The 25,991-nt window shown below is 36.5% G+C and overlaps 2 protein-coding genes across 3 annotated transcripts; both read left to right on the forward strand.

The window, feature by feature from the left end:
- The first annotated feature begins 3,336 nt into the window (after positions 1–3,336).
- LOC307173541 (uncharacterized protein) lies at positions 3,337–8,653 on the forward strand. 2 transcript variants are annotated; one of them, XM_079896729.1, is made up of 3 exons: positions 3,337–3,405; positions 3,774–3,910; positions 7,378–8,653. In XM_079896729.1, exons 2-3 carry the CDS (start codon positions 3,826–3,828, stop codon positions 8,316–8,318), a joined length of 1,026 nt encoding a protein of 341 aa, XP_079752855.1. In that variant the 5' UTR covers positions 3,337–3,405; positions 3,774–3,825; the 3' UTR covers positions 8,319–8,653. The 2 variants fall into 2 exon arrangements, with proteins under 2 accessions (XP_079752855.1, XP_079752854.1); XM_079896728.1 differs by lacking the exon at positions 3,337–3,405 and having other exon boundaries at positions 3,753–3,910; positions 7,378–8,474.
- Positions 8,654–9,933: 1,280 nt separating this feature from the next.
- LOC307173533 (uncharacterized protein) lies at positions 9,934–17,788 on the forward strand. Its single transcript, XM_079896715.1, has 3 exons — positions 9,934–9,976; positions 10,391–10,497; positions 14,700–17,788. Exons 2-3 carry the CDS (start codon positions 10,413–10,415, stop codon positions 16,451–16,453), a joined length of 1,839 nt encoding a protein of 612 aa, XP_079752841.1. The 5' UTR covers positions 9,934–9,976; positions 10,391–10,412; the 3' UTR covers positions 16,454–17,788.
- Positions 17,789–25,991: the final 8,203 nt, after the last annotated feature.

Here is a 25,991-nt window from a genome sequence, read left to right on the forward strand (position 1 = left end):
GAAAGTTGTCCGGCTTGATGAGAACAATATACAAACTATTTTTTCTTTACTGTAGTTAAAACTAACCCCCCCACTTTTGTCAAAAGCATGTTGAAAGTGACACACTTCCTGCTGCCAGTTGGTGGCGCTATAACTTTGACTCACAATAGCTACATCCATCTGATCGGCCTCTTACCACGAACACACTGCTGAAGTTTCATCAAGATCAGTTAATGTATGCAGAAGTTATTCCACTTCCGTGTTTCTCTTTTCTCGCCATAAATTCGATTCCTCGCCACAGCCAAACCGTTCGAGATATCAAAAATCCGTCCGCAATTTAGCATCCTCAATGTCTTGACTACATCCACACCGAGTTTGAAGGGGGCACGGTGAATTTTCTAGGAGGAGTATTTCACATTCCACAGCAAGCGTTTTCCAAACAACCCATAATAGCCGACTTCCTGTTGGGCTGGCGTAAAACTTGACAGGGGTAAAGTTGTTCGGCCCGATGAGATCTATATGTGTACCGAGTTTCATATTAATTCATGCGAGCGTGTTTGATATATGGATCAAGTTTTAGAACCCCGTTCAAGGGGGCGCTGTTGAGCCCCCCAGCCACGCCCGGGTCCCAGCTTCAGCCCGGCCCTGATGGCCGTGGGTTCTGACCTGTGTGCAAAGTTTCAAGAGTTTTTGAGCACGTTAAGGACCCCAAAAGCCCCTGAAACCTTGATTAACAATATAAAAGCAATAGTCAAATCCCCCCCTCCCCTCACACACACACAGACACAGAGAGGGAGAGAAAATTCTTCAGAAAATCCACATTCAAACCAAAATATCTCTCTTCCTGTTGGTCAGAGATGGTTCATGTAAATTAGAAAGTTGTCCGTCTTGATGAGAACAATACACATACCAAGTTTTGTTGCTGTTGATAAAACTAACACCCCCACTTATGACTAAAGGTGGCGCTACTGAGCCCCTCACCACGCCCGTTTCTGAAACTTTGCACATGTCTACTGGATAATAAATGTGATGTGTCTGTCGAGTTTCATGCAATTTCAAGTATGTTAAGAGTCTCAAAAGCATAAAAAAAGAATATTAAAGTTTGATGCGTTTCCACGGCAACAGTATCTAAGATATCAATAATCCTTTCACAGGTTTACATCTGCCGTGTGTCTACATTGTACACATAAAATTTGAAGCAAATCTGGTAAAAATAAGACAGTGATTTCAAAGCATTTTAATAGTGATGTACTTCCTGCTGCCTGTTGGTGGCGCTATAACTTTGACTCACAATAGTCACATCTGTGCGATCGGCCTCTTACAACGAACACACTGCTGAAGTTTCATCAAGATCAGTTAATGTATGCAGAAGTTATAACACACTTCCTGTTTCATTTTTTCGCCATAAATTCGTTTCCTCGCCACGGCCAAACCGTTCGAGATATCAAAAATCCGTCCGCAATTTAGCATCCTCAATGTCTTGACTTCATGCACACCGAGTTTGGAGGCGAATCGATGAATTCCCTAGGAGGAGTACATTCAATTCCACAGCATGCGTTTCCAAACAACCCTAAATAGCCGACTTCCTGTTGGGCTGGCGTAAAACTTAGAGCACGAAAGTTGTTCGGCCCGATGAGTTCTATATGTGTACCGAGTTTCATATTATTACATGCAAGCGTGTCTGATTTATGGACAAGTGTTCGGATCCCGTTCCAGGGGGCGCTGTCGAGCCCCCCTGCCACGCCCGGGTACCAGCTTCAGTCCGGCCCTGATGGCCGCAGGTTCTGACCTGTGTGCAAAATTTCAAGAGTTTTCGAGCATGTTAAGGGCCCCAAAAGTGGCCGAAAGGTTGACAAAATAATAATAATAATAATAATAATAATAATAATAATAATAATAATAATAATCCTACCGAAAACAATAGGGCCTTCGCCCTTTCAGGGCTTGGGCCCTAATAAATGGCGGAACTACATGGAAGCCTCCGTGTACCTACCCGTCCCACGTATATAAAGATAATAAGTTCTTCGTTTACGAGGATAAGTCAGATCATTGGCAGAGGTATTTGTACACCATTGAGGACATATTTAAGAATAAAAATATTGATTTTAGATAATAAAATACCTAAAAAAAACTACACATTGTCCCTTTAAGCATGATCAATTGATGCGCACAAATTTGGTTTTGGAGGTCTGAAATCACTGACTGAAATAGTGATGTTTAATTAAACTGCTCCTCTGCTCTGATGGCTTGTTTTTGTGCACACTGCAAACAACTTGGATAAACTACAACAGGTAATCATGTCAGTGTGGACACTAAAGCTGGATTCACAATATTTATTTCTTGTTTTTAATATTCTGAGAGTATATTTAGATCTAGGCTACTGTTTTCTGTATGCGTGAACAACATTAATAGCCTAAACATTTGTAGTGTGTCTGCCATAATCGCAATGAGTTTTACTTTATTACACGTTTAAGAAATGTATTCCTGCAAGGAATTTTATAGGCTACGTAGCCTTCACTACACAGGCCTTGTCTATAATGGAAGCCTATTAGGCCTAATAGTAAAAAATGATACAATGATAACTCACTTCACCGCAAGCAAAAATCAATTACTTTGTGTAAATGGAGGAGTCTGTATCAGTGGTTTGTTGCAGCAGGTTTGCACAACAAATTTTAATAGGCCTAGTACATGACATCACTGCTGGTGGCAGGGGCCCCTGTGCTTCGTAGATGTGCGCTACGCCACTGATTGTTTACTATTTATTTGCTTGGTCAGTGTCATTGTGGATTTTGTTTCGGTTGCTGGCTGTAAGGACCTTTTGAAATAACTGAAATTATTTGGCGAATCTGGACAATCAGGGAAAATATACAAGTTTGAAAAAACAAGACTTTATGTCATAAACTGGTCATGGTATAAAACAATAGTTTAAAATAAATACGATTACGGGGAACTTCAAACATGTAACAGGTAAGAAAACCTTATTTTTGTAATTGTTATTTTTACTTATATTAGGATTCAGTGTTGTGATTTTAAAAAATTCAGACCATTTCCGGGTCACAGCATGAAAATAATTGATGAGTTTATGTAACAGTAAGTGCCCTAAGTTGTCATCAGGTATGGTGCACCAAAATGTCAACCTTTTAGACAGAATCTCGCGTTCCAGATGTTTTTCTCACCCTTTCATTAATAGTTTTCATATTTTCAACACAATCAGCTGACAATATTTTGTTTTTAAATGCGTACTTCAAGAATTCCCTTTTCATTTTCGCTTGGAATTACATTTTGTTATGTGTGTGCAGTCTTGTATGTAGCCTACATTTCTATGCACGTCCTGTGATTTTAGGCAGTATATGTGTAGGGGACTTTTATTTTGGTCTGGTGTTATGACATCATAAGGCTGCACCGCTCTCCTCTGGCCCAACAAAGGTTTGAGTTTTTGAACGCTTAAATATTTGAGGTGTTTAAATTGATACAAATCGTTTACTCATAGTTTGTGAAATGAATGGATTATTGTGTGAGTTGTCGTGTGATGCTTTACGGTTCAGTTTTCAGTTATTGGCCGTTTTTCGTCACTTCAGAAATTATTATTTAATCATAATACACCCATTTTATTTTATATTTAAATAAAATTAATAGAACTAAAGCATTACATGAACTGGTAGTTTGTCTCCTAAATCGCTCTTTTAAGATTGTTATCTGCAAGTGCATTAATTAATACAAATAAAGTTTGGATTTATCTTTTTTTTATTGACTGTTTTCCTTATTTTAAACATGGAAAATGTCCAAACATACAGGAACAAGAAACAGTTGGTGAAACAACTGAGATCCACGTGACAGTTTTCCAAGATGGCATTTATTAAAGAGGAGACTGAAGACATGATCATTTCTGAACCATTCAGAGTGAAACATGAAGACACTGAGGAACAAAAAGGTTGGTTTTCAAATGTGAACTCAGAAACCATTTTTCATTTTAAAATGTTGACATGTAAGCAAATAATTGATAATTTTCAAAAGTCATCTAAATTGACTATCTGAACATCTGAATTATTAAAGAATGTGAAGAATCAAGTCACAAGTTCCACAATTAAAGCTGATTAGCTAAAAATAATATTCATAATTGTCTTTATGTCATCATCACAAAATCTGTTATTATGTCATCATCACAAAATCTGTTATGTCATAATCACCAAATCAATCATCATGATAGTCACTGTGGAATATGGGGTTAAATCCATGCTTTTTAAAAAGATAAAAGTAAATTTACAAGATGTAGTAGAGCACTTAGTGTTGTCACAATACCAAAGTTTAGGTAGTCTGTATCAATACCATGAAATGGTGTTAAAACTATTAAACGGTGTAATTATTTTATTTTTCCATTTAAAAATAAAATAAAAATACTTGAGTTATTAATGCTAATATATTCATATGTAAATAATACATTAAAGGTATAGTTCCCCCTAAAATGAAAATTACTCACCCTCTACGGTTCTAATGCCGTATGCCATTCTTTCTTTTATGGACCACAAAAGGAGAATAAAAAAAAAATGTCCTGCTCGCGCTCGTCCATATAATGGCAGTGAATAGCGACCAGCATCAAGCTCTTTAAAAAAGATGCAAAAGTCGTCACGTGTCTTACATTCCAAGTGTTCTGGGGGTATACAGTATGAAATTTAAAGTATTAATTAGCGAAAAATCTTGACCTTGGCCGTTGGTCTTCAGTGCACAGCTATGCAACGTGCACATTCGTGTGACTCTATTAGCATCGCAGTTCACTCCATCAAAAAAAGCACACAAGTTGTGAGCAAAATCAAAATTCAAATCAAGATGAACAGAAACGTGACATGAAATAAAGCAGCTAGAAGTCCCAAAAAAGTATCTGTGTAGGCTACTTTCTTCACTGAGTTGAATATCTCCAGATCGCAACTCAGTTTGTCTGATGACAGTCAGAATGATAGTTGATGGATGTGAATATATGGTGCGTTCAAGTCATCTCGTATAGATCATATTTACGAGTTGCACACACTTGGACGCCACCACAATGTCGTAAATACCAGTGGGGAGCTCCGGATTTTCTCTAAACCCCGATCTTTTCAAGTTGTGGGCATGTCACTGAGAAACATGGCGGAATACCACAATACTTATTTAGCAGTGGTATAGGCTTTTCTATTTACAGCGCAGTAAGCTAATTGCCTGCACAGAATATGATGGCATTATAATATAACAATGCAACATGTAACGATAAAGTTGGCAGTGGCTTCATAAATTAACAAAAAACATAAAAAAAACAAAGTACTCCTGATGCACATTTCTTTGTTCTTCATTTTCTAGAACAAGAGTTTAAGAACCTTACTGCATTTTTGTGTAATTAATTAAGAGAAAGTACTCCGCCATCTTACTCCGACGAAAGTGACTTGAACGCACCTTCCGTCGTAAACACGACTTCCCTCCTCGTATGTACGAACTTCCCAGGAGGACTTGAACGCACCAATAATAACTTCTTGTTATGATGAACACAGCGGATATTCACCTCAGAGAAAGAAGGAACATGGATTGTATTTCATGTCTTGTGTTTGTTAATCTTGCATTCTCACAACTTGTGTGCTTTTTCTGGGTGAGACGGAGTACACTGTGGTGCTAATAGAGCCTCAAGATCATGGAATGTCTGAGAAGTGGTGTAATCTGGCTGAGAAGCCAACCCTGGTCCTGGTGTAAAACAACAGTACACAGTTTAAATGAATGTTTCCCTTATCTGACACGCACATTTCAGGTTTTGAAGTTTCTAATAACTAGCTGATGAGTTGAATCAGGAGTCAAAAAAATAAATAAAAAAAATCAAACACATAACGTGCATTGAAGGTATTCGAGGATCAGGATTAGGAAACCCTGATCTAAGCCTACATTCAGACTGTCAGTCCAAATCCGATTTTTGTGCATATCCGATTGAAATCCGATGTGAACAGCAAAAAATCACATGAATTTTTACAAATCCGTTTCAAGCTACAGTAGCCTTCATCCATATGTGGTTTGAAATCCACATATTTCTGGCATTTCACGCATTTCTGGAAATCTGTTTCAGTCTGACTGCTCTGATCGGATTGGTTTATGTGACTTTCTCACGCCACGTAAAAAAAATGTATACGTCAGATATTGTTACAGGAAATATACAGAAATAATGCTTTGTTTGACAATATGCAAACAATGACAATATGACATACTGTATTTTGAAACTGGCGGAGACAACAGCGCAGGAAGAAGCTGTGCATACCAGCCTCCGGTTCTGCCGCTCATGCCTCAGAAGACGGGTAGTCCAGCGTGGCGGCTTACAAATTCCCATGTTTTAAAATTTAAATAAGACAACGTCTCTATTGCAAACCCCTCCATGTTGCGGTTGTTATTGTTTTTGGCATATGCAATGCAGATATTTAGGAAAACGAAAGAGCTGCATGGACACACAAATCTGAACAATCGGATCTGAAAAGTTGCGATACACAGTGTGGACATCAATCATTTTTGATCAGATTCCAATCGGATACACAAATAATTGGATTTGGACTGACAGTGTAAACGTAGCCTAAATCATTCCTAGAGCCCCCCAAACACTGCACACTTTACATGTCTTCTTAATCAAACCTGATTCAGGTCATCAGCTCATTATTAGAGACTCCAATGCTGTGACCGAAAGCGCCCCCTATACCCTCATTTGCTATTCCCTACATTACTCCACTAATATAATAGTCCACTTGAAGGAGTTGATGAAAACGAGTGAGTGAATGGCTGTTCCTTCAAATAGTGCCTTATTTAAGGGTATGGGGGGCGATTTCGGACACAGCCCAAGACCTGAAATGGGTGGCAGATAAAGGAGACATGGTATACAAATAGTCTCACTCAGCTCCCTAGCTCGCGAATCAGTATATCTGTACTTGAATTCAGGCACTGATAAGGATGGTAAAGGACCCTAGCTCACTACACATTGGGACATTGATAATGCTGTTTCTGGCAACATGACAACATCCTCATTGTACAACATCACTACTGGTATTTATGAACAACAGCAGAACTGATATCTTTCTGACATTATTTTTTAATATAATTTTAAGTACATCATGAATAATACTTGTTGTTACATATACGTGCAACATTTCAGGTGGAAATAAATTATAAATGTTAGCAAGATTATGTTCATTAACTGTCTAGCGATGATTGTTTATGCTAAAACAGGAACATGGGAACCCCTGATCCAAATTGTCTTAAAAACTGCTGCGGGTTTATATACTTGCTAATTTTTCATTAATAGGATGACAGAATTAACCTTTAGCACATTGAATACAAATAGTTGTTTGATATCTGTTGCTTTAAGAAATTGAGGTTAACTTGTATTTTTCTGTTTCCACCATTCAGACCTGATGCCGCTTATAGAGGAGAGTCGAGAACTGAATGAATTGGAGGAGACACAACAGTATGAGAAACATGATTTCATAACTGATAATAAACTTTGCTCACAGCCTGAAAAGTCTTCCTCACAAAAAAGAGTTAAGGCGGCAGGATCTAAAAGATATTTCACCTGTCAACAGTGTGGAAAGGCGTACACTACAGCACAAAACTTGAAATACCACATGAGGATTCACACTGGAGAGAAGCCTTTCTCATGTGATCAATGTGGAATGAGTTTTATACGTAAAATCACCCTTGATTTGCACATGAGAATTCACTCAAGAGAGAACCGTTTTATATGCCATCAGTGTGGACAGAGTTTCATGTCTGTGAAACGCCTTAACATTCACATGATAATTCACTCCAGAAAGAGCCCCTACGAATGTTACCTATGTGAAAAGGTGTTTAAATTTAAAAAGGACCTAAAGGAACACTTGATAAGTCATACTGCGGAGAAGCCTTTCAAGTGCCATCAATTTGGAAAGGGGTTTCAAATAAGTCACAACCTTAAGGCACACATGAGATGTCACCCTGAGGAGAGACTTTTCAAGTGCCATCGATGTGGAAAGGGTTTCAAACAGAAAGAATCCCTTGCTTGCCACATGAAGATTCACTCTGGAGAGAGGCCTTTCACCTGCCCTCAGTGTGGAAAGAATTTCATACATAAAGGACATCTTAATTCTCACATGAGAGCTCACAAAAAAGAGAACGATTTGAAATGTACTCGATGTGGGAAGATTTTTACAAATAAGAAATTCTTTAACATTCATAAAAATGCTCACCCCGAAGAGCAGCATTTCCCCTGTCCTGAGTGTGAAATGAGTTTCACATCTAAAGGAAACCTTAAGACTCACATGAGGATTCACACTGGAGAGAGACCTTACACCTGGGAAGAGTTTCATACATAAAGGACACCTTAAGTGTCACATGAAAATTCACAAAAGAGGGAATGATTTAAAGCCTGGGACACTTGTGGGTCGGTCGCCTGTGGATGAGAGATAAATCATTAATGTGTTTTATTTTAATAAAGACACTGAACTTTGTAAAACACAACAAACGTGTGCTACTCTTACTTTTTCCAACAAGGCATATCTCTTAAACAACAATGCAAATTAAATTTATATTATACACATATAGAATATACACAAGCTTAACAGAAATCATTCTAATAAATGTTTTCCAAAATTATGATGGAAATATTGATGTGTGTAAAGTTTAATTATAATCAGGCTCTAATTTGCATATTGGCTCCTTTGCTTGTGCTGAACTTATTTAATTTCCTGTGTGTGTTCTCAGGAAGTTGCAGTGATGTGAATTTCATTTGAAGGAGTAAAGCCATATCATGCTAAATGCTGAGATTTTGAATACTTAAATAATGTGATGATCAGGTGCGGATATCTAAATCAGAGAAAAACATTGGCTTGGGTGGGTGGCAGGTGGATGATTTAATTTCAACATTAAATTCGGGTGACTTTAGGGCTGATCTGTGCGTCTCTGATCCACAGTTCTATATCTTCTGGTTTCCCTTTTTAACTCTTTCCCCGCCATATTCCTTAAGGCACAGAAGAAGGACACAACTCTCCCATAAGGCTGTCGGATAGTCTGTGCGCCTGTGCGGTGTGTTCAAAGTTAACGTACACATTTGTGACAAAAACAAAAAATGTGGATCCATCAAATGTTTAATAAATTGTAAATAATGGCTAATATGCCCTTAGAGTATGTTAAGTTAATCATGAAAGTGTGTTCGTGCTTAACTAATGTAATGCATTAGTGTGGACAAGTTAATCATTAATTACTAGTGTGTTTAATGCATAATTCTGGACCCTTAAAATAAAGTGTTACCAAAAAGCTTACTAGTAAAATAAAATATCATTACTAGTAATATTTAATAAATGTGTAGTATCTATTGAATAACTACTAGTAGCTAATCAATAAGTACTAATTAATAAGTAGGCTACTAGATATGAGTATCTAATAAATAAATACTATGTAATAAATAAATACTAGTATATATTTAATATGTACGAGTGTCTAATAAATAAGCACTATAACAAATATGTTGTAGTCACAATTGTAATACATTATTGTCAAAACTGAATAGTTGATATTCTAATGACAGATCCCCATGGAAGTCAATGGCAGAAATTTGAAATGTGTTAGTAACAATAGAATAGTTAGGTCTGTTAGTCACAATTGAAATAAGTTCTAGTATCTATTGAATAAGTACTGGACTAGTATCTAATAAGTACTAGTTTCTATTTAATAGGTAGTATCTAATGAAGTGTCTATTTAATAGGTACAAGTAGGCTATCTAATGAATAGGCCCAAGTACTAGTATCTTTTAGAAAGGCACTACCTAAAGAAGAGAATTAAATAATGTATAGTTGTCAGTACACGTCAGGCTTTTCTCTGAATGTCTTTGACATATTATTTGTATGTAGTCTTTTAGGCATGTACATTTTTAAGCACTTTCTGTGATTTAGGCAGTATATGTGGACGGGACTTTTATTTTGGTCTGGTGTTATGACATCATAAGGCTGGACCGTTCTCCTCTGGCTCAACAAAGGTTCGAGTTTTTGAACGCCTATGCATTTGAAGCGTTTAATTTTATACAAATCGTTTAATGCATTAATCATTTGTAAACGAATTATTATGTGTGGTGCCGTGTAACGCTTTGCAGTTCAGCTTTCAGTCAATGGATAATTGCCGTTTTCTCTCTTGTCTTTCAATTTTCCTTTTTCTAAATCTTGTCTTCAGTAATGATTATTTCATTATATTACACCCGTTTTATTGATATATTTTTGTGTTTGACAACTGTACTGTAAGACGTTGCATGAACCCTGATAGTTTGGCTAGTAAATTCCTTGTTTATGATTGTTATTTGTCTGTGAGTAAGCGCATTCATTGGGTTAATATTTTATATTCCTTTCCGTTAATTGTTTTCCTCATATTAAACATGACAAAATGTCCAAACATGCAGGAACAAGAAAGAAGTTTTCAAGATGGAATTTATTAAAGAGGAGACCGAAGACATAAGTATTGCAGAACAATTCAGAGTGAAAAATGAAGATGCTGAGGATCATACAGGTTGGTTCATAAGTAATTTATTTTTATTATTAAAATGTTGACCTCTAAACAAAAAGATAAAAAAAATCATGTGACACCTAATTAAACACAGAGTGGGTCACCTCATGTGGACAGACAAAATTAGGAAATTTAGCTAAATAGGCTGTCATTGTCATGGCAAATATATTTCTTAAATAAAAATACAATTTAAAAACAGTTTAATGGATTGCAGGTTAATTTGTGTAGTACTCATGTTATCTATGTCTTTCATTCACTCTTGAGTGAATGATGTGAAGTCCTCAGAAGTGTGTTTACATTGTGTTTAGATATTAAAAGCTGTTAACCACTGGTCCTGACTTGTAGCTCTCATCTGCTACTAACCTCCACTATCATCCCCAATTTCAGATCCAATGATGAATTATCTTTAATTTTTCTTTAAACATAGTTCTATTTAGAACCATATCATTCTGCACTCTCAGAAAAAAAGTTACAAAAGCTGTCACTGGGGTGGTACCTTTTCAAAAGGTACACTTTTATACCTTTTAGGTTCTAACATGTAGGCTACAATTTAGGTACTAATACTTTTAAGGTACCAATATGCACCGTTTAGGTACAGAGTTGTATCTTATGAATAGGTGCTTCCACCATGACAGATTTTGTACCTTTTTTTTCTGTGAGTGTCAGGAAACCTTTTATGCTGAAATTAAGACTTTGGGGGTTCTTCATTCCCACCTGTTTTTTTTTTTGTTTTGTTTTGTTTTGTTGTTTTTTTAATCTAACTTTCAAAAACTTTTTTCAAAGCCATCACATTATTGATTTTCTGGATCTCAACCATACAACTACACATCTGGTTGACACTCTCAACAGGTAATAACATTCTTAAAATATCTATACATTTTACATTTAAAATTTTAACTGGTTTCCTAGAAAACATACTGTAATTTTTTTTCTTAGTTTTTAAACGGAGCACGTAAGTGTGACAAGATTGGTTCAGTTGATGATACTTCTCTCCTCTTCTCCACTAAGCAAGTAAGTGACAGAGATATTGGATTTATAATCCATATTTAGAAGATTTTTAGTTATTACTTGGGTTTATCCTTGCAAATGCCTAGTCCACAAAAAACATTAAAGGGGGGGTGAAATGCTCATTTTCACTCAATCTCCTGTTAATCTTGAGTACCTATAGAGTAGTATTGCATCCTTCATATCTCCAAAAAGTCTTTAGTTTTATTATATTTATAAAAGAAAGATAGGGTGTACCGAGTCTTTCCGGAAAAAACCGAGCGTCTGGAGGCGGGCCGTGTGGGCGAAGCCAGAGCCATAGAGAGAATCCGTCGATCTGGGCTTTGTTTATAAAACATTCATCGTCAAAATGCAGGGAACAAACAGTCTACACAACTCGTTTTTGCCCCGGAAAAACAATCTGCATCCACTGTTCCTAACGCTGGGTTCTTTGGGAAGCTGAACATGGTAAGCTTTCCCTCACATCCAAAAACACACTTTGGAGACACTATGCAGCGCTGCCGATGATTTCCTGTTGAAGCGCATTGATGTGCGCGGTCTCGCTCTCCTCTGGTCGACGTGTGCGCGGGCGAGCTTTTCCGGGAGAAATGCTCATATAAGGAGTTCCACTCTGGTCTACGTCATTAGATCCACGGTCGAAAAAAAACCAGCCGAAACTTGTACCAACCCGGAAGTAAGATTTTCGGGACAGAAATTCTCCGTTATTCGTCCAAAATATTTTTAAAAAACTTTGGCCATGTTAAGCATGAGAATCCATCTCTTTAACACTGTAAACAGCTCTGAATACATGAAACACCATTGTACCCCCCCTTTAAATCTATCCCATGATATTTTATCTTTTTATTTTTCTTCATTTTAACATTACTAACTGTAATAACATTCACAACAGCTACGTTTGACCTAATTGCTTTTACTTAAACAAATGGCAGTGTGACTAAACTCAGTGTGACAGTTGTGTTTTTCTACCCAGACAGATGCTGTCACACCTCATCATCTGCAGAGAGAAGCTGCCACTAACTCAGTTACACCAAAACACATAATGAATGATGGACATAAGATCATAAGATATTTCACTGGAACTACATTATTTTGTGTTTATATATATATATATATATATATATATATATGGATATAAATATATATTTTTTTTCTGTATTTAATGATATTCAGATGTCATACCATTTAATACTGTATTCAGTTAACATGGTTCGTACAAGGTGCTTAAAGTGCTTGAAGTACTTGAATTTGACTTAAACTATATACTGTATAAATGAAATTAGTGTTTATTTTTTTAATCACAAATACAATCTTTTCACATAAAATTAATGCTGTAGCCCATTTGATATAGATACTGAGCCATTTTGCATGGCTATGAGCGTGATATTGCTCACATGTTTTCAGGTATGTGATCCAGCTTTTATTTTTCATGTCAATCTACATGAAAAAATAATCACTTCCTAGGTGACAAAGACGTACTGTTAAATGTATTAAAAATGCATTATAGATAGATATGAATCTACTAACTCACTCTTAAAGTCGGTCCCTTGCCACCACCTAATGGCGTAACTATGTAACCTCTTGTGAAGTTGTTGATAAACCGCCATCAGACAGTTTCTCAATAAACACTAACGCTGTACAAACCCTGTAATCACTGTTAGAGCATTGTCATTTTTTTTCTACAATTTCCTTTGCCAATAAAAAAAATAAAGTATACCTGATTGAAACAACTTGTTGTCAGTTTTATAAGTCCCCAATAAAGTATTATAAGATCTGGCAGATTTATATAATAATAATTAATAGTAATAGACTATTACTTAAAAGGGTATGTATAACAACATTAAGGATTTATATAGCACTTTCAAAGCATGGAACCTTGTAAAAAGGGTTCTGCTTTATAATCTAACAATTTTATCAGTGATCCAAATGATCATAAAATAACTGTTACAGGTATCTAGACTTGCTTATTTGCCATTAATATAATATGACTAATTAATTAGCCCAAAGGGAAAATTGAATTAATTACTTAACTAGTTATAATTAATTAAAAATATTTATAACAGCTGTAAGAATGGTAACACTTGAGCTTGGGTCCAGTTCTCACTATTAACTAGTTGCTTATTAGCATGCATATTAGTAGGATATTGGCTGTTTATTAGTACAAAAATAATACCTTATTCTGCATGACCGTATTCTACATACCTTACTCAACACCTAAACTTAACAACTACCTTACTAACTATTAATAAGCAATAATTAAGGAGTTTATTGAGGCAAAAGGTATAGTTAATAGTGAGGATTGGACCCTAATCTAAAATGTGACCGTAAGAGTTAACTTGATGTAGCATAATTAATACCACAGCTATCCTTTTCGTCCAGCAAACACTCAGTGTTAATTGTTTATTAATTCTAAGAAATGTTCATTTCCAGGGTATAGGAAGTAACTCTCTCAGAGCATGTAGCCAAATTCTGCATGATTGGGGAATCCAGTGAATGGACGTGACCCACAAATAACAGTCTGAGGATCTTTCATAATCGGAAAGACAAGGCTGCTACCTGGCACAAACTGAATCCGCCTGTGATCTTGTGATTGATGATCTTTTAAACCATAATGGCATCACACCTCAGGTGGTCAGTGAGCCAATGGTAACTTAAACTTTCGGAGGGAAAGTTTTCGATCCTTTGTCTTCGAGCATGGTGTTTTGCATATGTAATTTGATTGGGTGTTGATGAAGAAAAATGAAAGTATCTAATATTCATGTGCTGCATAGGCATCAACATATAATGTAAATGGTCATTCAGGAAATTAAAATAGAAACTCGCAGATACCACGCATAGTATGTGATCTTGATTAAGTAAGGATGAAACATACATTCAAAGAGTTTAGATTAATACAAAACACTAGAAGAATATATATAATTACATAGGAAAATTGGATTGATGATTGTACATTCTGTATCTCAAGTGTGTGTATATAGAGCACTGTATAGAAAAAGTGCCTGGTTCTGCATTTAGGGTGTCAAGCCCAAAGTATACTTTGACCAAAGTAGACACGCGAGTGTCTGCGTACAGTGCACGTGATGCACATTTTGTCACCAGAATATGAGCATTCTGTATGCACGCTGCCTGATTTCTGTATGTTATGATGTTACTTTGTGCCATTAAACTGGGTTAACTTGAATTATTCTTTTATCTCACCATAGACCTGGTGGTGATGAAAGTTGAGAGTCAAGAACTGAATGAAATGGAGGAGGAAGATCATCATGAAGAAACACTTTCCTCACAGACTGAACGGGCGTCCTCACAAAAAAGATCTCGGAAGGCAGGATCTAAAAAGTGTTACATCTGTCCTCAGTGTGGCAGGAATTTCACTTATGAAAAAAGCCTTAAAAAACACGAGGCAAACCACACTGGACAATGCCCTTTCACATGCCAACAGTGTGGGAACATTTTCACTACAAACGGAAGCCTTAAAAACCACATGAGAGTTCACACGGGAGAGAAGCCTTACACGTGTGATCAGTGTGGAAAGAGTTACACACGAAGCAAGACCTTAAGGGATCACATGAGGATTCACACTGGAGAAAGGCCTTACACATGTAATCAGTGTGGGAAAAGTTACATACGAAGCAAGACCTTGAGGGATCACATGAGGATTCACACCGGAGAAAGGCCTTACACATGTAATCAGTGTGGAAAGAGTTTCATACATAAAGTGACCCTTAATTTACACATGAAAATTCACTCAAGAGAGAACCATTTTATATGCCATCAGTGTGGAAAGAGTTTCAAAGACATAGCACGCCTTAACAGGCATGTGATAATTCACACCGGAGAGAAGCCCTTCAAATGTCACCAATGTGGAAAGGGGTTTCAAATAAGTAACAACCTTAAGGCACACATGAAATGTCACACTGAGGAGAAGCCTTTCAAGTGCCATCAATGTGGAAAGTGTTTAAAACATGAAACATCCCTTAACTACCACATGAGACTTCACACTGGAGAGAGGCCTTTCACCTGCCCTCAGTGTGGAAAGAGTTTCATTCTTGAAGGACAGCTTAGTCGCCACATGAGATATATTCACACTGATGAGAAGCCTTTTGTGTGCCATTACTGTGGAAGGATTTGTGAAAGCAAATCAAACCTTAAGATTCACATACAGATTCACACTGGAGAAAAGCCTTTCTCCTGCCCTCAGTGTGGAAAGAGTTTCATTCATAAAGGACTCCTTAATTATCACATGAAACTTCACACTGGAGAAAAGCCTTTCAGTTGCCATCTGTGTGGTATGAGTTTCAGATATAAAGGACTTCTTAATGGTCACATGAGAAGTGTGCACACCAATGAGAAGCCTTTTACCTGCCATCACTGTGGAAGGATTTGTGAAAGCAAATCAAAACTTCAGATTCACATGCGAATTCACACTGGTGAAAGGCCTTTCTCCTGCCCTTGTGGAAAAAGTTTCGCACTTAAAGGAAACCTTACGGCTCACATGAGACTTCACACTGGAGACAGGCCTTACATGTGTGTTCAGTGTGAGAAGAGTTTTGCTTATCTACGACAGCTTAAAAGTCATCTGCAAACTCATTTTGGAGAGAAATCACAGTGTTCTGAGTGTGGCAAGAGGTTTACAAAGATGAGCAATTTCAAAAATCATCTGCGCATTCATTCTGGACTAAGGCCATTTAATTGTAATCGGTGTAATAAAACATTTATTTTGCCATCACACTTAGAGATACACCTGAAAAGTCATGCAGACAAAAGACCCTATTTGTGTTCTCGGTGTGGAAAGAGTTTTAAATGGCTCTGCAATTTAAGATCGCATCGGAGATTTCATGTCTGTGTGAAACCTAATTCCAGAGCAAGCTACTTGAAACGAAAGAAACAAATCCACACTGGAGAAAAACCTGACATTGTAACAAGTGACTTTCATGGGGGTCATGTGATGGCGCCTTAATTGTGTTAAACAAAGTTGCTGTGTTGTGCTACAAAGTGTCATGGGTGAACATTTCCAATAGTGTTGTGGTGGATGTACTGTTTTGCTGTTTTTTATTTTGTATCACCAAGTAAATAGTTTTACTTAGTCATGGCTCATCTGGTGAGGCAGGTTGTGCAGTGCCCCATTAAAACATCCACTTGAATACATAGACTTTTATATAAACTTCTAAATAATCAATCCTAAATTTAACTCATACATGTGTTCAGCATTCTGCAACAAATAATACGTTTCTAGACTATTTTAAGTCATAAAGTGAGATGTATTAAAATGTCTTGTATGGCTTCAGTTTAGTCTGCATCAGTTCAGTAAATAGTAAGTCTAATTGTGAACTCCATCAGTGTATAACTTGAGGCAGGAGGATTTGTGGAGTAGTGTACTAAATTAGTGAACATGTAAATCCTTTGGTTTAAAAGTGCTCATGTTAAAGGGATAGTTTACCCAAAAATGAAAATTAGCCCATTTACTCACCCTCAAGTCATCCTAGGTGCATGTGACATTCTTCTTTCAGACGAATACTATCTGAGTATTATTAAAAAAAAATGTCCTGGCTCTTCCAAGCTTGATAATGGCAGTGAATGGCCGTTTCTGTTTTGAAGTCCATAAAAGTACATCTATCCATCATAAAAGTGCTCCGCGATGCATTTGTGTAAGAAAAATATTCATATCATATTCATATCTATTCAGAAGGCCTTTATTAACCCTCTGAAGCCGTATGGAGCACTTTTATGATGGAGAGATGCACTTTTTTTTTATTATATATAACTCCGATTGTATTTGTCTGAAAGAAGAATGTCATATACACCTAGGATGACTTGAGGGTGAGTAAATCATGGGCTAATTTTCATTTTTGGGTGTACTACTATCCCTATAAGAGAGGCTGCTCATGTAGAGCCAATGGTTGGAGCTTGACGTCCAGCTCTCTCTCTCTCTCTGGTTGCAATGGGTAGAGCTAGAAGTTCCAACAACACCCTAACCTTAGCCATAACCCTATCCCTAGTCTCAGCCTTAGACGTCACGCGCACGGACTATTGGCTGAACGTCTGATGCATATGGCACACAAAATGGGAAACATTTCAGGAGTTTTGAAGTTTATTAAGTTTTATTACATTCAAAGAGTGTGAGCTGGACTTCAATTGGCTTTGTGAGCATTGCATGTGAATGGCTTGTAAACTATTCGATTGTGTTTTATATTTGTTGCATCTATATGGCTTTATTTTCCTCTCTTCTCAATTCCTAACATTCTATCAACATTTGAACGCAATAAATACTAGACTACATTAAGGTCATTTTAAGACAACATTTTTATGTGTGTGTGTGTAAGCTATTTATAACCTGTCAATCAACATTAGAGTGCCACCCTCAGGATGGGCTAAGCAAGGACAAGACATCAGCCTAAAGTGAGTCTGTGTGTTTTCAGCGATTATAATGTAAAACGTAAATCACATGATAACCTCAATTATATATTAATTATATAATGTTAGCTAGCGCTATAAGCCAGTGACTGTCTCACCTAAATTTATGGTCAGGAGCCGCTACTTACTCATGAGTGTTTACGTCATCTCCTTAAACACAGACAAATGTCTGGCTATTATTGACAAAGCCACTAAACAGATTTGATTTGGATATGCTCTTCAGCCTTTCTAAGCAAGGCTTGAAAATTACTTTCTACCACAAAAAGCCTTTGTCACATCTGCATTTTTACTATTTTTGCATGTATATTGTATAGGCAACTTTTTTTCAGTGTGTTGTCTTTTCTACTTTTATAGCCTATCAATATAACAAAAACTGTATTTATATGAACTTGTCTGGCAAATCAGAAAAAAAAAAAAAAAATGGTGAGAACAATGAAAACTGCAGTAAAAGTTTAAATGAATAGTGGCAATTTCTATTTGCACTGAACATTAAATATTGTGACAAAAGTATATCCTTAAGATCTGACCAATCCTGCATTATAGCATGAGTTTCTGTAACAGTACGTGCCCCCCATTGGTCACTGGCAAAAGGGAAAGTCCAGACAGGCGTTACTAAAGACTGCTCAGAAACCAGGTAGCCCAGAACGGTTAATCTCATTTAGGAAAATAAACTAAACGTCAGTTCCTTTAGAGACTCTTTTAAAGTGTCACCATGCAGTTTCATGTTTCAGTAGTGTTCTTTATTTATCCTGGTTTAACTGTCTCACTCTTATTCAAGACGAGGCTCTGTGACGTCACAGAGTGATTGCTCCCCTAATCCATGTGAGTGTTTTATTAAGTATATGAATTCACCAACATGTTCATTTTAAGGTTAATATTGGACATGACGCCCAAAAGATTTCCATACAAGATGAGAAAAGTGAATCTAAATGGGCCTATATTAAATTCAAACTTAAACTTAAAAAGGCATATGATTTTCTTAGTGTATGCCATTAGGTTTTGTTATGAAAATGACCATCAAATGATATTTGATTAAAACGATGAAGGGATGTAATATAGTTACAGTACAATAATTGAGTATGCAACATACAACATAGTGTACCGTATGCAACATAAAAATTAAACCTGTTTGGCTGTTTTTTGTTGTTGTTCTTTTGCTGGTCCAAGGTGATCTGTGTTTTATTATTCTGCTGTTCTCTACATGCAGAACTACTTTTACCTTTAGAGAATTTTGCTGCATATATGATAATGACCATTCAAATACATATTTGATTAAGATCCTATAATGCAACATTAGGTTGGTAACAAATATACAATTGTTACCGAAAGGCTATTATGTGCATGTTCTCTGTTGCAGTGGTTCTCAAAGACAATATCATAGATCCTTTCTCTGGTTCTGATGAAATAACAAAGCTGCTTATTTTCTCATCCCTTCTCGTTTTCTCGCTCCTCTGTCCTCCATCCTATGACCCGGAAACCGATCGAGATCAGACATCTTGAAGGACATCTCAATTCTCTGATTGCACCGCGAGGAGGCGAGAATCGAGGAGTGAGGAGGCTTCCTGAGGAGTCATGAGCGAGGATACACAGGTGTATCCTTTGCGGAAGTGTTTTATCGACTAAACGTGATGCACATATAAATTCTCCTTCCCCTTCACATCTGTCACAATAATTTTAATTTATACTTTACCTTTGCAGTTGAAATAAACCACACATCTCACATATTTCAACAGGGTAGCTTTATTATTATTTATTATGAATTTCTTAAATAACCAAACTTCAACAACATAAGGGCAGATCCTTTGAGCGCAGCTGATGACGCTGCTGAGTGATCAAGTACTCCAATGTATAAATAAGCTTTCCTTCGATTTCTCCGTCCTCATTTTCTTTCCTTGTATTCTTCCCTCGCATCCTACAGGGGGTGGAGCTGAGACGCAAGGAAAGGAAGCGAGGATGCACAAATAAGAATTGGGAAGCAATCATAGTGTAGAAAGATTCAGAAAGGAAACACTCATACACTTTACATTAATTAAAGCAGGGTTCACCAATCTCGGCCCTGGAGGGCCGCTGTCCTGCAGAGTTTAGCTCCAACCAGCTCCAACACACCTGTTTGAAAGTTTCTAGTATGCCTAGTGAGAACTTGATTAGCTGGTTCAGGTGTGTTTAATTGGGGTTGGAGCTAAACTCTGCAGGACAGCGGCCCTCCAGGACCGAGATTGGTGAACCCTGAATTAAACATTCATATACATACTGTATATAATCTGCTTGATAAGTTTGTAAACGGATATAGACTATTCTTGTTTGTATTATAGTGAATATTTAGTTCCCTGTTGTTCTCTTGAACTGTTTATGGCAGTGTTCTTCAACCCTGCTCCTGAAGGACCCCCAACACTGCACATTTTCTTTGTCTCCCTAATCAAACACACCTGATTCAACTCATCAGCTCTTCAGGACCAGGGTTGAAGAACACTGGTTTATGGCATTGCAGATATATGTTAGAATAAAACATTGCATTAGAGTCATACTTTGTGTCTGTTATGAAGACTTTTTCTTTCAGTGTCATGGGAGATGGCATTGTGACGTACATGAACAGGACACCTGACACACCTAGTGCTATATTGACACAACTTAGGACTCAGCATTCTTAAAGTTTTCACTTTCCTGTTGAGACAAAGCACACCTCGTATGTTAAAGTTAATTATTAGAAAGTCTACAAAGACCTTTGTCTGGTAAATAAGAAGTACATGAAAATAGTCATAAAACAGATGTTCAGATGAAGGGAGCTGTAAAGAGTCCACTGAAGGCAAGTTGCAGAACCCAAGTGCAGTTTTCAATACAAACATAAAACAAAAGCATGGCGTGGCATAAAACTCAAGACTTGAACATAAACATGGACTTACAACCAGTGGCTACAGGAAACAATTCTTGACAAAGACACATGGCAAACATGAGGGCTTAAATACACAAGACTAATGACTAGACAAGGGACACCCATGTGAACAATGAACCAATGACAACATGACAACACAGAACACATGGCAGGATCTCTAGAACAGGGGATCACATGACAGACATGAAACAGAAACATGAAAGCAGGGGCACGTTCAAGTTCAAAACGGTGAGCAACGTTTTGCTACGGTTTCCGGGTTGAACGTCATGTTTCCTGGAAACGGCGTGCACCGGTGTGCAACGGGGTTTGAGATACGTTTTCTCTTGTTTGGTGGGTGTGTAAGAACTGCAGTCCAATCAGCAGCAACATGTACATAAAGCACGCGGTATTAAAGTGAACTCGCACAATGGGTTCAAGGAAAGTAATTTACAAATGTGGTCGATGCAGCTCGGTATACACAACAACTGAGGATATTAGAAGACATGTTTGTTGTAAGTTTTATTGTAAAAATATAGGATATCAACATAATGTAGTTGTTTATATTTTTAGCTTCATTGCAAGTGTATGACATTTGGTATAGAAATAAACAATGGTAATTAAGTGCTTTTCCTAAAAATGAGAATGAAAATACAGGGTATTAAAATAGTGAACTACAAATAAAGTCAGTATGTGAGGCTAAATAGATGTGTTTTAGTCTGAATTAGGTAAGATGTGTACTTCCATTTCAGTTTCAGCAATCCCTTCACTCGATTGGGATGTTCTCTTTTGTTCTGGGCGGCAAGTGCAGTAACTGTAACATCGGGTATATTTTGTAGTATTAAACACATATTTATACCGACTTCATCAGGCTCTTGCGTCATCAGAACAGTGTGTTCAACGCATCACCGTTTCTGTTTAAAAAACGTTGTGCAACGTTTTGTCGGGCTGAACGCAGTCCAGGAGTGTGGACAGTGTCGGTGTGGTGAACAAATGAGTCCTACTGAAGAGATGAGTCCGAGCTTAGGACCCAAGCAATCCAATTGGTTCAAAGCACGTTTTATGGGTAATCGCTTTAGTGCCTGGTTACAAATCATACAAAATCACTTTATTATAGAAGACGTTTGTACTACGTTATAACGAGTCATTAATGTATTTTACCTTATATGTTTCATATACTAGTTTTTAACCGAAGCTATAGATTGTGAAATTAAACATTTCTCGTTGTTAGTGTGTTTTTTTTAAATTATAAATAAACAACATATTTGAGCTTCAAACAACTACATTCACGACTGAGAAACTCTTAAAACTACATTTCGGGACACAATAACAGTAGTATTTTTAAATTTCACGGTCTTTCTCCTCTGCTATTGACGCAACTTGAGATTTTAAATATTAGCTATAGAATATACAATATACAATTTAATTTAATCTTACCCTGCATATAGCAGCGGGATTTAGCATTCTACATAAAGCTATCACATAATAACACTAAAACAGTTCACGTTAGCTACAAGTTGTCGTGAGAACAGATTTAGATCAGGCATACTACTGGCATATTAATGGGGTCCTAAGCTCGGACTCAACTCTTCAATAGGACTCATTTGTTCACCACACCGGCAGTGCAGGAAGCCAGGGCGGAGCCTGCTGTTCAGGGGGCCAGGGAGACGAGGCCAGGCATGGCGTGAACAGTCTCTGGCAACTTTTTTTTTTTACTGTCTATGGTCTACAACAGTAACAGTAAGAGAACAGAAAACAACAACAACAAAAAAAAACAAAAAAAAAAAAAACAGCTGCACTGTTTTTTGAACGACTGGGATTTATTATTTAAGAGGATGCTCATTTTTGTGTTTGTTGTCACTTTTGACAGTCGTTAACGCAGGTAAAGTACTGCAATCGATAATCTGTCAACTTGATGTGCACTGAATCTCATTTTAAATGTATGTATGCTACTAAAATTGGCTGCAAATACCAGCTTAGTTTTCGCTATGTTTTTGGTGAATAGTACTACTTTTGTGAATTGCGTTTTTATTTGGAAAATAACTAGTTTGGGATGTTTCGCGATTAGAATGGGTTGAATATAATCTAAGCAATTAATAAATAAAAAACTGTAGCCTACTTCGTAAACCAATATCGAACCAATTACGTAATAATCTACAAATATTTTGAGTATTTCCAAGTATCATTGTAAATAGTGGCAGATACTACTTCCATGGTTGCACCTAGTGTGTTGTAGTATATTATAAAATAGGATAATAACTACATAAGTGTATATCAGGGTCCTTCATTTAATTTAGTTTAATTTAATCCAGGCTTCCAGCCCTAATCAAACACACTTAAACAAGCCGAAAGTCTTCAGAGTTACTAGAAGATTACAGGTAGGTTAAATTAGGTTGACCTGTTAGATCAATCCAACATCCTTCTTTAGCTTACTTACTAAACACAACTCCATACAAATAAAAATGAGTACTCTTTCTAACCCTGGTGTTTATTTTTGTAGATGTGTGCAGGAATTTGAAGTCGTACTGTATTACTGTACAATATTCTGATACTAATATTATATGCTTGTCCTCACTGATGGATTTAGCAACATATATAGTTGGACAGACACCATTTCCTGAGTTTAATGTTGTGCTGATGTTGGATGATATGCAAATAGGATATTATGACTCAACCACATGGAAAGCTATCTATCGCTAGTAGTGATAAGATTCAGCATATGTCAAAAAATGATTGATGACCATATACTTGTTTGATTGATGACCGTATAATTGATTGACCTCTTGACCTTGCCCTGCCCTAGTGCTGACCTTGACCTCACATGACAGTGTCGCCTTTGACCTTGTATCCTCCGGGGGTGGAAATGACCTATGACCATGTCCTAATTGGAATGTGTATGACCTTGTGAGTATAAGGTACCTATTGATTAATGTTTGAACTTTGGTCCGTTATAATGGAAGTCATGACTCATGAAGGGTTATTTTTGTGAGCTCTGACATCAGGTTGTGTCACATGCATCTCCCTTCCACCCGCCGTATTCCAGAGCACAGGGAGTTGGTGGGTACTGTGGAAGTGATAAAAAGAGGTTTTCTAATAATGACTAGAAAATAAATTAAAATAAAGATCTTACTAAAAATCTACTGAACCAATTATTTTAGATTTAGATAAACAAAAATTAAATAAAATCGTCTTATATTTTTAGAGAGTTGTAGAAGTAGCTCCTAACACATCAATGTCCATACCACATAGACTATGAATGGGTTTACAAAAATGTTAACCAGGATGACTTCAGTGACCAGGATGAGACATTGTGTCAGTTTTGTTAGTGCTAAATTTATTTCAAAGTATAATCTTAAAAGTTTAAATTCAAATCTTAAAAGTTTAAAAATGTTTTAAATTAAATTCAGTGAATTATTTAAAGTCTTAATAAAAACAAATATTCTACATCGATGGTCTGTGGAAAAACTTGACTTGAACTTAAAGTATATTTTTTATTTATCAGGGGTATGTAAAATAAGTAGAAATTTGAAGTGTCACAAGTCATCTCACACATGTGAAATGTTCAGTAATTCCTTAAGTTCTATCTGTGAGAAAATCACCACATATCTTCAGAGCGAGAGAGAGAGAGAGAGAGAGAAAAATGTGCTTAGGCATCTTAGATCTTATTTATACAAAAATATTTCAAACAGTATTTTTGTCCATGCAACATGAAACATGCTGTCAAAGTTTGTTGCGTTTTTTTTTTTTTTTTTAAGAAATCCGAGGAATCTACATTGGTCTTATTTAGATTAAGTTGTATCATTTCGAAAATCACCACACATTTTCAGAGACGCGATGTGCCTCTGTGGTCCATGATGCAGCATAAGTAAAGTTTGTCTTGAGCGAATATTTCATTTTACTCATCTTAATTCAAAGCATGAATTAAGCATGAATCTTACTTTTCTACGGTCGCTATGATGTACGTATACGATGTATATTATTTTTACTTTTCTTTTATCTCCCGAACTATCCTAAAGGGTAACTCTCGCCAAAATTGAACCTAGGCTCTTTTTGTTAGTCTACCCGAGTCAAACTTTTGTGTAAAAGCATTATTAGAATGGAAACGCCACTTTTAAGATTGACCGTATTTTCGTTTTAGGTCAAAATGCCTTTTGAATGGGAGTGCATGGGGCACTTTATGATAGTATCTGATAGTTTCTGTAAAGAAAAAAATATTATTATTGTTATTAACTATAATTCATTAAAAAGGAACACTTCAGTACACTACAATAGAGAAAAAATATGGATTACCATATGTTACTTAAAATGTTTTCAGTGAAATGTGTCATACATGTATATTTATTTAGCATTTAAAGGTTGCCTACCTGTCTATAGTTCATATTTTAACATGTTTCTGTCGATTTCATACATTTTAGTCTAGTAACAGTTCAACTACAATGTGAAGTTTATGCAACAATAACACTCTAACTAATACATTTCTTACCTTAAAATCGTTTCTTTATCTTCAAATCACGTTCTTCTTCTTGTGAGGTAAATCCAATGTAAGCTTACAAACAAGGTAATGAGGGTGTTTACAGGTTTGCGTTCCTTCATGTGGACGATTTGCATGTGAATCTCTTTTGTGCGAGTGGGTGTGGTCACATTAATGAGCTAATGAGCTAACACTTGAGAAACTGGACATCTGGTTGGTTTCATACAAATGACTTAAACAGAGAATATATTTTCGTTTTGAATTAGATAATTTAAAAGTACACACTTAAATGTTTATAAAGATATATTGCTCATGCCTGTGTGACAAGTATTAGCTGAGTTTTGTTTCAGTTCATAGACTTGCTCAAGAAAAAAAAGTTCACGGAGGCAGAGAGCACACCCTGTTTATTTTCTTTATTTTACAAAAGCACAATGTTTTGTTTTGATTGTAAGTGACACATACCAAAGTAGACATCTTACAGATTCTTTTTTCATATTTCTTTTTTCTGTATGACCATAAATGACGGAGTAATTTAAATCTATTGTGCTACTATGTGAACAAAATCCAGCAAAATGCGCCGGCGCGTTTGTCGACCCCTAAGGGTTAAGTCACACAATTCTGACTTTATAACTCGCAATTGCAAGTTTATATCTTGCAATTCTGAGAAAAAAGTCAGAATTACGAGAGGTGTTTTAAAATGTTTTATTCTGTGGTGGAAACAAGTTTCCATAGATATGCACATGTGTC

This window comes from Squalius cephalus (assembly GCF_949319135.1).
Source record: "Squalius cephalus genome assembly, chromosome: 16".
NCBI classification, from domain to species: domain Eukaryota; kingdom Metazoa; phylum Chordata; class Actinopteri; order Cypriniformes; family Leuciscidae; genus Squalius; species Squalius cephalus.